Raw genomic sequence first — 14,282 nt, 5'->3', positions numbered from 1 at the left:
GGAAACAAGACAGTCCAATAAAATGCTTCCTAGACTAAGGCTTCATAAGATTGGTTTGTCTTATTCACAAAGCACAAATGATTGGTAGATCTTTCAAAACAATTTCCCCACAGCAACCTTTGAAGTAGCCTACTATATATTCCCCCATTTCAAAACATTTCGGATTTCACCTCAGAGATTTCCTTTGTTTCATGATCACGTTATTGCAGTTTTCGCTGAACCTTTGCTTTAAATCTACCCTGTCTTTATCAACCTGCTCACTATGTTTTTCTATCCTACGGTGCTCAATCATCGGACTGGGTGCTTTGCCACGATATGGTAAGTTTTAATTTCTTTTCAGAGAGTTGGGCCTATTGACTGTTTGTATGAGAAGGTGTGCTTAACATATCCATTGCATGTTATAATCTGTCAATTTAAAATGTCTAATCCTAAAACTGAGGCTTAGCTATTAATATCTATCCAAATATATATGTTTATTCAGGTTGGCGGCCACTAAAGGACGAAAGATCAGTCGGAGAGATATGCTCAAAGTCAATGTCCAGCGCACTTGGTTAGTAGCAGCCTATCTTTCAACGAAATGAAATAAATAAATGACTTGTCAATCATTTTCTACATGATCGCATTTAAAGACAACAATACAGTTGTTATCTTTTTTTTTATTGCATAAAATTCATAAGTTAATTGAGTTATTCTCAAACAGCGATGACATCATGGATTACGTGTTGGTCAGAGTCCCGCCCCCGCTGTCAGGATTGCCCCGCCCCCGGTTCTCCCTGTACCTGTCCTCTCAGCTGCAGTATGGAGTGGTGCTGGTCTACCACAGACAGTGTGAATTTTTGTTAGGTGGGCTGGGTCCATTTGTCAAAAATATACACAATATTTGACATATAACAAGAATGTTTTTTGCTGTTTCGACTGCATATTTATCCTTTAAGATGACACAGTGGGCTGATAGGGATCATGATATTTGTAGCATTTAGAGATGTTGTGTGTGCTTTTCTCAGAGGACACTCAGGGGGCAATTGATAGACTCCTCCGCCGTAACCGGAAAGCTAACATTGATTTGATGGATGAAGAAACCAGGTCAGGCACTATTTCATTTCTTAGACACATTTACATTTACACAGTTACATTATGAGCATCCTTTATGTTGTCATGGTGTCAGATGATATCAATAGTGCTAATGCAGACGAATGGAACCATTATGTCTGATGAACGTTGTCTGTGAAATGGCCTTTGGATTCAATACTTCAGATTATTTTATTTATTAGTTTATTTCACAGGGACATTAATAAACATTACTGTAATAGTGTCAGGATTTTAATTTTTCATCTGTAGTCCCTGGACAGAATGTCACAGCATCACTCTGAAAAAACACATAACCTACAAAAAACGTCAAAATTGCAAAAAATATTCAAATGAACATTTATGTTATTTTTACATTACAAAACAGCATTTGCAACTTATTCTAACTATAGTTAGAGGCCATTTTCAAGGTTAAAAGCAAAGAAAAAGTGCAGTTTTACATCCAGCATTTTAGGTGAGAGCAGCAACAGGACAAAGATTGAAAATATGAATGAAAAAGAGATTCAGAGCTTGATGTGTCTAACATTTACAGTTTCCTCCTCCTTCCTTCCTTCCTTTTCAGGCAGAGTCACGTGATCCCTGATGCTGCTGCGCTGTTTGATGAAACCGAGGGGGCGAGGGATCCGTTCTTCGGGGTTATGGAGAGCGGCTACAGCCTGCCGAGTCCAAGCAGCCTCATTCAGGTGCCATGTAACTCACATCTTCAAAGAAACACTAAAGTTCTGCCATACGTGTACCATTCAAAAGGTGGGGGCCAGTAGGATCTTTTTTTAAGGAAATACTTTTATTCAACAAGGATGCATTCAATTGATCATAGTGACAGTAAAGACTCTTATAAAGTTATAAAAAATTGTATAATGGTTTTACAACAATATTAAGCAGCACAACTGTTTTCATTATTGATAATTAGCAGCAAATTCATCATATTAGAATGTTTTCTGAAGGATCATGTGACACTGAAGACTGGAGTAATGATGCTGGAACATTCAGCTTTGCATCACAGAAATAAATTACATTTTAGAGTATATTCAAATACAAATATTCCACATTATTACTGCTTTTACTGTATTTTTAAGCAAATACATGCACGTTTGAGGAGCCTTTCAAAAAAAAAAAATCATACTCGCACCAAACTTTTGAACAGGTTTCGTAAGGTGTTAACAATGAAGTCATGTCTAACCTGTCACACTGTGTCTTAGCGAACGGAAGAGGTGTCAACAGAGCATGTCTCGCCTGCTAGAGAAACAACACCACCTTCAGATGGTGAGCATTTAATACTTCACACTGAAAAGTGATACGTTATCATTTGCGGCACATAATTACATGTATCCATAGTCTTTCGAGTAATGCTATTTACAAATGATAAGCACCAACAATAAAGAAAAATCTAGAAATGTAAGTGTGTTTTTAAAGCTCCTTGTTTCCCCTCTAGGCATCACAGCCAGTCAGGAGTCCATCACTCTGACAGAAAGAGAACCAGTCGTCATGCCTGAGCCAGAGGTACAGCTGTCACTCAGTCACTGTCAGCATCACTGCCTGATCACACTCCAGTTGTGTGTCTCCACGGTGTCGTCTCTCTGTTTCCTCAGTTTGAAGGAGCAGATCTGCTGGAGTCCAACCTGGTGGAACTACTGCTGGAGCAGCCCGAACGTTTCTTTGAGCGTGAGTGCTGCTTTCACTCAAACCCATAATTATCCTGGTGCCAGATGAAGATACAGATTGTACTTGAATCTAACAAAACATTTCCTGGTCATATTTCAAGACATGCCATGAACTTGTCAAAACATGCCCTGGTCATATTTAAAAACATGTCATGTTCATATTTCAGCCCAAAATCAAAAGATATGATATATGATATATATATATATAATAACCTTTAAATTTCGTTTTTAGTTTTTTTGCATTGACATAATTTTTTATGACAATTGAGCACATTACTAAAACGGTAATGCTAAAGATAAAAAGTATTATATATATTTCATAAGAATGTGAAATATTCATACTTCATTGTAGTTTTTTTGTGCGGGCTTTAAACTATGCTAGTTTAAATAAATAAAAATGTAACTTTAAAAAAAAAAAAATATATAAAATATGATGTATTTATACGGTACTTCACTGTAGCTTTTTGTGCTGGCTTTAAACTATGCTAATCTAAATAAAAATTATATAAGTTATTTAAAAAAAATACTATATAAAATGTGTACAATTTAAATTAAAAACATGTTAAAAAAAATTAATTAAAAACTATATAAATTGTCAAGTATTTATACTTCAATGTAGCATATTGTGCTTACTTTAAACTATGCGTATTTAAATATAAAAAATTACAATAAATAACTAAATAAATAAGTAAAAATGCTATATAAAATGTCAAGTATTTATACTTCATTGTATCTTTTTGTGTTGCTTTAAACTATGCTCATTTAAATAAAAAATAAATATATATTTTTTTAATTAATTAAAAATACTATATAAAATGTGAAGTATTTATACTTAATTGTAGCTTTTTGTGCTGGCTTAAACTCTACTAATTTAAATGAAATAATGTAAAATGTTAAATAAATGTAAAAAATAAAAATAAATTAATTTAAAAAAGACCCTTATTGCAGTAATAAGAATCTAATAAGATTCACTAATTAAGAATAATGAGGCAACCCAAAAACAAAACATCCACATCTGTTTTGATAATGAGAATTTGTTGATGTCCGGTTTGGCTGACATCAACACTCTTTATGAGTCAGTGCTCAGTTCATGTGGTTGTATCTCTGCGTTTTCTGTCACGTTGTGTCTTGCAGACATTATAAATCAGTTTTAGGTTTAAACTTGAGAAGGGACTGTTTTTTGCAGGTGAAGATGAGAGGCAGCTGGAGATAGACAGAGAAAGAGAGCAGATAGAGACAGAGACAGAAGAGCCGAGGATGCCTGATGAAAGAGAGCAAGAGAGAGCAGCACTTGAGAGAGAGGCAGCAAAAGATCTGACAACATCAGCCTCTTTAGATCTGTACGTTTAGACATCTACATTTCAGAAACTTGCTCTTATGCTTTTATTTAAAGGAGTAGTTCACTTTTTAAAAAACTTTTGCTGATAATTTACTCACCCCCATGTCATCCAAGATGTCCATGTCTTTCTTTCTTCAGTCGAAAAGAAATGAATGTTTTTGATGAAAACATTCCAGGATTTTTCTCCATATAATGCACTTCAATGGTAGCCAAACGGTTCAAGGTCTAAATGACCGTTTCAGTGCAGCTTCAAAGGGCTTTAAACGATACCAGACGATGAATAAGAGTCTTATGTAGAGAAACGATCGGTCATTTCAAAAATAAATAAAAAAGTTAAAGTTTTATAGGCACAAATGCTCGCCTTGCGAACTCTCCTGTTCGAACTCGTTCATCAAAATGAACAAATCTTTTTTCGAGTCATTGACTCGTTCATAAAAATGAACGAATCTTTTTTCGAGTCATTGACTCGTTCATCAAAATGAACGAATCTTTTTTCGAGTCATTGACTCGAAAAAAGATTTGTTCATTTTGATGAACGAGTTCGAACAGGAGAGTTCGCAAGGCGAGCATTTGTGCCTATAAAACTTTAACTTTTTTATTTATTTTTGAAATGACCGATCGTTTCTCTAGATAAGACCCTTATTCATCGTCTGGTATCGTTTAAAGCCCTTTGAAGCTGCACTGAAACGCTCATTTAGACCTTGAACCGTTTGGTGCCCAGCAAACTCCATTATATGGAGAAAAATCCTGGAATGTTTTCATCAAAAACATTAATTTCTTTTCGACTGAAGAAAGAAAGACATGGACATCTTGGATGACATGGGGGTCAGTAAATTATCAGCAAAAGTTTTTTTAAAAGTGAACTAATCCTTTAAGTACGCTTTCAGTAAACAAAAGATACTAAAAATGGAAAACTTCCCATTTTTGAAAAGAAAGCTTTTAGGGTTGATGGCTTTAAAGTCCCCATGAAATCGAAATCTTGAATCCAGAATCTCTAGTTTTCACCTTGGTTTGTCCATAGTTAGGGCTGCACTATTAACCCTATTTTAATTGTGGTCATGATTTCTGCTTCTCTCGATTAACTAAGCATAGTCGCTATAGTCGTAATCGTTAAATATATCCTCTTTGATTTGATATTTCAATTTTACTGCAAACAGCTGCAATCTTGCACTGGTATAGCAAGCCTCCACGGGCTTTCAAGCTTGGGCTTCCCAGATGTCAAGTGACTCATTTCCACAGTCAGAAATTTTCTTCTAAATGGACACATTTTCCACCCAGACTTTGATGATTTGAAACACCAACAAACATGTTGAGCGACCTCCACTGCGAAATTCTGCTCAAATGAAGGTTCAAAATAACCAGTCTGTGTTTCTTCACAAAAGGCCGCTTGTGCTATTTTCTGTGAATAAATCTGCCATCAAACCTTCTCAGTAGCTGTTTCCACCTATTTTTATGCAGGTTTTGGGATATTGCATAAAAAAGCTGGATGGAAACGCCAAGATGCGCATAAATAATGTATGCTCTCAATTGAGGCGGCTAATTTATTTATCCGATCAGAAGACATGCGCAGAAACTACAATGGAAACACATTTACTGAATAAATAAATCTGTCAATGCGCAACGAATTGCGTTCCCAAACACCAGCATCCGGACGCAAGATAACATGACAGCGTTTATTGCGCTTCATCTTCGTGCTCTGAGACGCAAGTCATTTATGATGGAGGAAAAACAGCCAGAGTGGCTTCCCCGATTATAGCAAATTCCATTTTTATTACAGATGTTTTGATTATTTCACTGTTTTAGCTTTTGAGTGTTACCAACTTTCATAAGAGAGTGCGTTAATGCAGCCTATATGATCAAAATAATAGATCAAGAAGCTACACTGTAAAAAAATAAGATAATTAATGTGGTTCAGATTACACCATATTTTGAGTTTCTATTGATGAACTTACTTTTTAAGTTAAAGCAACAATATTTTTTACATTGTGGATGAGGTCAAATAAACCCCACGTTTGAGTTGACGTTCTCTTGATTTGTGTTCATGTGGAAGTGCAATAATTCTGATGAAATATAAAAAGAAATTTCTCAAATGACAACAAGTGTGATTAATAATTGCGATCTTCTAACCAAAATAATCGTGATTATCAGTTTAACCGTTATCATGCAGCCCTATCCATTTACAAGCTGTCAAGTGTAGTTTTATCTGGCAATGACATAAATTTAAAGCTATTAGAAAGTTAAGTGCAAGCTCTTTAATATGTCCAGCCCCTATTTCATGTTTTAAAATGAAATGCATTAAATGTATAAGCAAAAAACTGTTTTCAATCCAAAGGAAAGCCTGAAAAAGGGCTAAAAAGCTCTTTTGAACCAGCCGCAAAAATAACCCTGTCCACGCCTTTTCAGCGCTGATTTTTCACTCGAGTCTTTAGTAAATCCTGACAGTAGTTTTTTAATGCCAAAAGAGCATTTTTACCCAAGCTGTTAGTAAATCTGGCCCATAATGTTATACCGGTTTAAAAACACCAAAGTTATGCTCTAAGATTATGATTTCCCAGGGCACAAATCACTGGCGCATCAAGCCAGGAAGTTGTCCTTCTGCCTGAGGAGGATTTGGGGCTTCCCATGGAGATGCCTGTGTTAGAGGAAAGAGAAAGGACGCCAGTATCTGAGTCTGTACCCATACCGTCGCCACCGCACGGCGAAGAGGAGGAAATGACCACTGAAGCCGAGAGAGAGAGGGCGGTGAGCGAGAGGAGCCCTCTTCTTCAGGTGTGTTAGGATGTGAGGTCTGTCTTGATGCTACATTAAAGCGTTTGACACATTTGTCATCAAGCCATCTGTCCCTCTGTCAGCCTGCTGTGGTGAGGCCTGAATCTCCTAAAGGGCAGAGGAAGAGGAGGAGACAGCTGCTCTTCATCGATGAACATACACAGATATCTCAAGAGGAAATGAAGGCCCGGATTGATAATGCGGAGACAGAGACCAGGCCTTTGGTACGTCCAGAACAGTCTGTATTCTTCAAGTCAGCATTATTTTCGTGAATAAAATGGTGGTTGTCAGTTGTGTGTTTTTTTTCTCCTAGGCGACACTCATCAAACCACGCTTTGAAAAAAAGGGTGCTAAAGAACTGCTCGGGAACCCTTGCATGAGTAAGTCGTTGAATATCCGACTTAATACAGTCACATTTCACCCTAAAATCATAATGTTGTTTTTGAAAGAAACTAATACTTTTATTCAGCTAGGATGCATTAAATAACCATAAAGGTCATATTATGACATTATAAATGTCTTTACTGTCACTTTTGTTCAATTTCATGACAGCTTCCATGATATTCACTAAATCATCCTAAGCTTTATCCCTTTATACAGTCCAGAGCTAAAGCTAAAGCTAAAGCGCATATAACTGCCAGCAGCCATATCACCCTGTAGCCCAAGACTGGTTGCCCACTGAAGCTAAGCAGGGCTGAGCCTGGTTAGTACCTGGATGGGAGACCTTCTGAGAAAACCAGGTTGCTGCTGGAAGAGGTGTTAGTGAGGCCAGCAGGGGGCGCTCACCCTGTGGTCTGTGTGGGTCCTAACGCCCCAGTATAGTGACGGGGACACTATGCTGTCAAAGAGCACCGTCCTTCGGATGAGACCTTAAACCGAGGTCCTGACTCTCTGTGGTCACAAAAAATCCCAGGATGTCTTTCGAAAGAGTAGGGGTGTAACCCCGGCATCCATCTGTCCATCATGGCCTCCTAATCATCCCCATATATATATATACCAATTGGCTTCATCACTCTGTCTCCTCTCCACCAGTAAGCTGGTGTGTGGTGGGTGTTCTGACGCAATATGGCTGCCGTCGCATCATCCAGGTGGATGCTGCACACTGGTGGTGGTTGAGGAGATTCCCCCTTCTGTGTATAGCGCTTTGAGTGCCGAGAAAAGCGCTATATATATATAAATGTAGTGAATTATTATTATAATGCTTTCTACATAGGCCTTCCACCTGAAATCCTGGCGCTATGGAAACAGGCCGCGGTCGTGAGGCCCATCCCTCCATCCAGGCCGCGCTGGGACGTTCCCGCAGCTGAGGAGATACCAGAGGGAGAGGAGGAAAGACCAGAACCAGCAGAGAGAGAAGAGGAGAGACCAGAACCAGCAGAGAGAGAAGAGGAGAGACCAGAACCAGCAGAGAGAGAGGAGGAAAGACCAGAACCAGCAGAGAGAGAGGAGGAGAGCGAGCTCAGCTCAAGAGAGGTCTACTTCCACTAAAACTAACTATTACATTTAAAGATGTAACTCATCCCACACCATTTGTGTTAATACCTTAAAGGGTTAGTTCACCCAAAAATGAAAATTCTGTCAGTAATTACTCACCCTCTCATGTTGTTTCGTTCATCTTCGAAACACAAATTAAAGGGATACTCCACTTTTTTTGGAAATAGGCTCATTTTACAACTCCCCCAGAGCTAAACTGTTGAGTTTTACCGTTTTTGAATCCATTCAGCCGATCTCCGGTTCTGGCGGTACCACTTTTAGCATAGCTTAGCATACATCATTGAAGTGGACAAGACCGTTAGCATTTCTCCAAAAAAAAATGACCAAAGTGTTTCGATATTTTTCCTATTTAAAACTTGACTCTTCTGTAGTTACATCGTGCACTAAGACCGACGGAAAATGTAAAGTTGCGATTTTCTAGGCTGATATGGCTAGGAACTATACTCTCATTCCTGCGTAATAATCAAGAAACTTCACTGCCGTACCATGAGTGCAGCAGGCGCAGGCACGTAGTCACGTTGGAAGTTACCGAGCTGGGGACTATTTGCAGGCGCTGCGTCATATCATTACGCCTGCTGCTCTCATGGTACGGCAGTAAAGTTTCTTGATTATTACGCAGGAATGAGAGTATAGTTCTTGTATAGTAGTATAGTCTAGTTTTTGAGTCATGTTTTATTTTTAAATGATTTATTCATTTTAATATTGAATTTTTATGATTTACTATTTATTCGCGTTCCATCAACTCACAAACCCCCTGCAGTTCCCTCACAAATCACCAGGGAATTGTGAAACCCCAGTTTGGGAAACCCTGTCTTTTTGCGATTTTGCCCACGATTTGGCCATCTGAGACAAATTTAGCAAAAAGATTTGTCTAATTTTAGCCTAAATCTGAAGTTTTTGATCATTAGTCTGGCCCCTAGTCTATTAGTTTATGTTAAAACTGTGTGATCCAAATGGATGGATATTTTATATGCATTTCAAATGCGTAAAACTTAAATTAAGTGTATAACAAATGGTTCTGTTTTAGTGACTGATCTTTTTTCCGGCATCCTTACTCCTGTAGATTCCCAGAGAAATGGTGGAGTCTGGCCTCCTCCAGCAAGAAACACCAGGTAAAATATCAGTACATTACATTAGAACAGATCAGGCAGAACATTAAAAGCACCTGCCTAATATCACGTACAGCTGGCGCGTGTTTTAAAGGGAGAGAAAGAAAGAGAATAACAAGTTTAGCTGGGTTCACTTTTCGTTGTATTTGCAGCCTCTTTGGTCATTTTGGAGACACCAGACAAGGATTCTTCTCCACTCGAGACACCTGAGATGATACGGTGAGAGGAGAGATGGTAAAAGAGAGACAGAAAGTGTGAGACGGAAGCAGCTGTCGCTCTCATTAGAGACCAGTTTGACACGTTTGAGTTTCACACTCAGTCGCTGCATAATTGCCTCTGAATAATTACTTCTGCTTTCATGGGTTTAGATCCCCGGTTCCAGAAATTCAGTTCGGTCTAGAGGACATCCCAGAGGAGAGGGTCCCAGTGATGGAAGATATTGCAATGGATACTGAGGAACAGTTAAGGTAAAGCTTGAAACTATCTGCTTCTTTTTGATGTCAATGTAAAAAAAAAAAAAATTGTCACACTATTGTGTTAATCAAGTGTATCCAGTGTATCAAGTGTATCCAGTATATTCATTTTTGTTATTTATTTACAAGTTATTTATAGTATTATTGAGTAGTCATATCACATTTATTTATATAGTTATTTAAAACAGCTTCACAGTAATACACTGGAAAATAACAGTGTCAAACTCAAGCAGCTCGACAGCTCAAATCAGTTCAATGTTGATTCAGTTCAGTTCAATAACAGTGTAGATGTTGTAGAATTTGTCAATTATAAAATTATTTCGATTATGCTATAAAGCTCATTATCATTATCCAGCAAGTTTTGTCCAGTAGTGTCAGTGCTAGTGTCAGATTATTACTTGTGACGTCAAATCAATATTATTAGGTTACTATTATTGTAATATTATTACTGAATAGGTCTTTTAACCCTCTGGGGTTGTTCGGCCCAAATGGACCCGAAGCATTTAAATAAATTTTTTTTTAAATCATAGCTTTATCGGAATGGTCCGAAATTTGGTGACTTTGTTGGTACTTGGTATATGAACACCCAAAAAAATTGGGGACAGGATTTGAAAAGTCTAAGTGGTTGTAAAAAAAATAGTCACACTCAGGACCTTCGGGTCCAAATGGACCCACATAGGAAATGAATGGGAAATTGGCAAAAATGTGAAAATACAGAGTTTTTTTGTGCGTACAATCTACAAATCAGCCACGATCCAGAAAAAAAGCACACAACAGTGAAGGGGTGAATCTATAAAACATCAAGAGTGCAAAACAGACACATCCACACACACACACACACACACACACACACACACACACACACACACACACACACACACACACACAAACACACTTTTATACACATACACACTAATAAATTCAGATTACATATGGGTTTTGAATTTTTAAAATGCTCAGTTTGTCCACCAGATGGCATCCATCTCATTTCAAAAATTGCTTTCATGAGGCCTAGGCTTGACTCTAAAATGAAATACAGCTTTAAAAAAAAAAAAAAAAAAATCTATTATATTCAATGGTGAAAAAATGGGTCATAATTATTGCATTAATATTAATTATAAATCATTTTTATTTTTGAAATTATCTCAAAACACCAAAAAAGAAAAGAAAAAATATTATAAAAAACAAGTAAAAAAAAAAAAAGTATGATTTTTTAAAAAAAAATGAATCCTGCCCTTTGGGTCCATTTGGACCCGAACACCCCAAGTGTGACTGTTAAACGAACAACCCCAGAGGGTTAAAGCTTTACAGATTAATATATTATTTTATGATTATTTCATTTTTTTGGCTTTGACCATTTCAGTGGATTGTTACTCTGAACACATTTCTAATGTATTTCTTTCTTCTGTTGAAGGCCGCAGGATGTCATGGAAGATTTAGTGACCTTTCGCTCTCTGCTGCCCGTTCAGGCCAGCCGTAGAATTGTTGCCCGAATCTTTTGGAGATTGCTAGGTAAGATTGTGGCAGAGGATTGACGCCTTGTTTATACTTTCGCCTCGCTAAAACGGATGAGGCGTTTATACTTGACGTGCTCGCCGTTGTACTATTCTTCGAAACGGCAGGGTCTGAGTAATTGTCCTCTAAACCATCAGGAAGCAGCGGTGAGAGGAATTACACATGTGATGATGTTTGTTTTTATTACACTTCACCAATCCCACGCTGGAAAAGAACCAAATAATCGTGTTAAGCCCGATAAACCTTGAGATTATTACTTGTGACATTACAACAAAATATATGGATATGAGAACATATGTATAAAACTAAATTAAACAACAATCAATAAATGATTTCTTTAGTCATTTTCATCTAATTTCATGAACATTTTTAATAAACATGGACCTTTATTTCCTTTAAAAGGCTTATTTCTGCCGGGACAGACGTACCTGCTCAGCCAGAAGCGGAGACGCGTGCAAAAGTTACAAAAAATGTTGAAATGGGGTCTCATGAAAAAATGAACATAATGAAATTATGAAACCAAGGGTTTGCCTCAAAAATTGGGATCAATTTTCCCTGTGGGATGGTCGACTTGTGGGCCAATTAATGAAACCAATTTTATTTTCAACATACAAAGATTTAAATGGAGAAAATCACCAGCTAGAGGCCAATAATGGTGTGAGAAGGAACACCGCGATTAACAAAATAAATGTAATCAAATGCTCCCCTTAATTTATTGAAAAGTTCAGTCGCCTGGTAATTTATGCAGTCTTGTTGTTTCGTCTTGTGTTTACAGAGCAAACGGTTGCAAGAGAGGTCACAGTGCGACAGGACGAGCCGTATGGTGACATCATCATTTCACAGCCATAGATCGATCGTAAACCGACGATGACTTGCCATTATTCTCAGACAAAACTGGTATGACTTATTAAATCAGTGTTCATGTTTATGAATTTTTAAACAACTGAAAGTCCTTTAGTTGTATTAACATGTTATTGATGGTTTAACCGATTTCTGTCATTGTTTATTTAACGTTGTGATATTTTGTAAACAAGTTTTGTCTTTTGAAGAATGAAATGAACTCTTCAATGTTTTCTATATTATTCTGATGATACCATGTTTGTTACAATACTCCTGTTTTTATCATAATATTAAATGTTGTTCTCTGTGTTATAGCATGAGGCATCACAAAATATAGTTTTCTTCTTTTATTACAAACTCTTATCTTTACAGGTTCAACAACACAACTATGCAATATATATTTATCAGGTTGTTTTGGCACAAAGTACATTATTAGGCACTAGGTTTACCACAGATACCAGCATAGACAGAAGTGAATATGCTAAAAATACATTTCAAGTTATTTCACATACCTTCATAAGTGATTGGGACAATCAACCTTTGTCATAAATATCAAAATCACAATTCAACTGAACCCCAAAATTGTACTCATTGTAGAACACTGTCACATAAAAAGCAAAATGTTCCTCACTACAATGTCTTAGCTCTAAATATCAGTGCAAAAATCCAGAGACATGTATGCTATACCCAAAAAACATTTCTTGGAAAATAAGCCCCTGAAAAGAAAAACATGCAGCGCTATTTGCTCGTGTAGATTCAAGAAATGTAGACCTTTCATAATAAACCGTTCTATAAAAGTTACTGTTAGAGTGAAGCAGATTAACCAAAATAATAGTGTTATAATATAGAGTACAATTATAGTGTCGAATAAAGGAAAAACATTATCTTCGGCAAATGCTCTAATTTACTTTCAAATACTATGTTTCTCCTACATGGTAAAAATGTGCAGTGAATCTTATTCCCTTCTCTTAACTAAACTGTTTTTTTAAGGAACTGTGCAGTTTTTAGCAGCGAATAAGACTGAATATCTTGTTTTATTCTATTTTATGAAACCCTTTTTTTCTATTATTACGCAACCACTTTTTAGCATCAAGGCCTCCTGAGAATCATTAAAACCCATAATCAGAGATCAGTTGAGAAAGCTGTCTTTCAGGGGAATTGCAACAATAACAACACTGGCTGCCTGAGGAATCAAATAATGAAATAGTGGAATTCAATCTTGCTAATAGGTGTATCTTGACAAAGGCGTGTCTTCTAGGAGATCATCCTGCAAAAAAAGCAATTACATTTTTTACTTTAGATGCCTGTGGATTTGCAAAACATGCCACATCCAAATGAATACGGTAAAACTGACGCCATCGTTATTGTTCGTATCACTGTGCATAAAGTGCTGAGGAAGCCGCCGGAGCTGGAATTCACTGTGAGCAGTCGCCCAATCACAACAGACTGTACCATCTGTCCAATCAGAGCAGAGTAGGCTCTCAGAAAGGAGGAGTTGAGAGAAACCGAATCATTTATCGTTTAGACACTGAGAAAAGAGGTGATGCTGCAATGTATATAATGAGACAATTAAAGTGCATCTGAAACTATTGTAGGAGACAAAACTAAATTAGGAGCCTTTAAAATAGCATAATAGTGGCACTTTAAAGGAATAGTTCACCCAAAAATGAAAATTCGGTCATCGTACACTCACCCTCATGTCGTTCCAAACTTGTAAGACTTTCGTTCATCTTTGGAACACAAATGAAGTCTTGATTGACACCCGTAACTGAGTCTTACGGTTTGGGACGATATGAAGGTGAGTAATTTATGAAGGTAAAAGAGTAGCAAAACTCGAGAGCACGTAGATGTGAATTCGAGAACATGTACAATAAATATTCGTACTTGTACGCTAATATTTACACTCACAGCTCCAATGTGAAATCCTGTCAAATTAAAATCTGAAGTTGAATGTTGAGTTTGCACTCCCAGACAACAGTCACAAACCTGTATTCTG

General features: G+C 37.2%; 1 protein-coding gene across 2 annotated transcripts; it reads left to right on the top strand.

Annotated features, from left to right (window-relative positions):
* Positions 1–27: 27 nt before the first annotated feature.
* On the top strand, positions 28–12,932 carry LOC130097070 (meiotic recombination protein REC8 homolog). Of its 2 annotated transcripts, XM_056263727.1 has the most exons (10): positions 2,677–2,748; positions 6,642–6,855; positions 6,939–7,079; positions 7,169–7,235; positions 8,069–8,328; positions 9,413–9,461; positions 9,611–9,677; positions 9,827–9,925; positions 11,346–11,443; positions 12,222–12,932. In XM_056263727.1, the coding sequence occupies exons 2-10, from the start codon at positions 6,709–6,711 to the stop codon at positions 12,293–12,295; spliced, it is 1,002 nt and encodes a 333-aa protein (XP_056119702.1). In that variant the 5' UTR covers positions 2,677–2,748; positions 6,642–6,708; the 3' UTR covers positions 12,296–12,932. The 2 variants fall into 2 exon arrangements, with proteins under 2 accessions (XP_056119707.1, XP_056119702.1); XM_056263732.1 differs by lacking the exons at positions 6,939–7,079; positions 7,169–7,235; positions 8,069–8,328; ... (3 more) ...; positions 11,346–11,443; positions 12,222–12,932 and adding exons at positions 28–318; positions 482–550; positions 701–843; ... (1 more) ...; positions 1,649–1,769; positions 2,286–2,349 and having other exon boundaries at positions 2,519–2,748; positions 6,642–6,816.
* Positions 12,933–14,282: the final 1,350 nt, after the last annotated feature.

The sequence above is a fragment of the Rhinichthys klamathensis genome, unplaced genomic scaffold (assembly GCF_029890125.1).
Source record: "Rhinichthys klamathensis goyatoka isolate OS25496 unplaced genomic scaffold, OSU_Roscu_1.1 h1tg000011l_1, whole genome shotgun sequence".
Lineage (NCBI taxonomy): Eukaryota > Metazoa > Chordata > Actinopteri > Cypriniformes > Leuciscidae > Rhinichthys > Rhinichthys klamathensis.
The sequence above is the reverse complement of the archived record's forward strand: the minus strand, read 5'-3'. Positions and strand labels throughout refer to the sequence as shown.

Bases quoted from the DNA above. Each gene is read 5' to 3' on its own strand.
- LOC130097070 (XM_056263727.1), top strand. From the start codon at position 6,709: ATGGAGATGCCTGTGTTAGAGGAAAGAGAAAGGACGCCAGTATCTGAG. The intron at 7,080-7,168 runs GTACGTCCAGAA...TTTTTCTCCTAG, and splicing joins AGACAGAGACCAGGCCTTTG to GCGACACTCATCAAACCACG. The intron at 9,926-11,345 runs GTAAAGCTTGAA...CTTCTGTTGAAG, and splicing joins GATACTGAGGAACAGTTAAG to GCCGCAGGATGTCATGGAAG.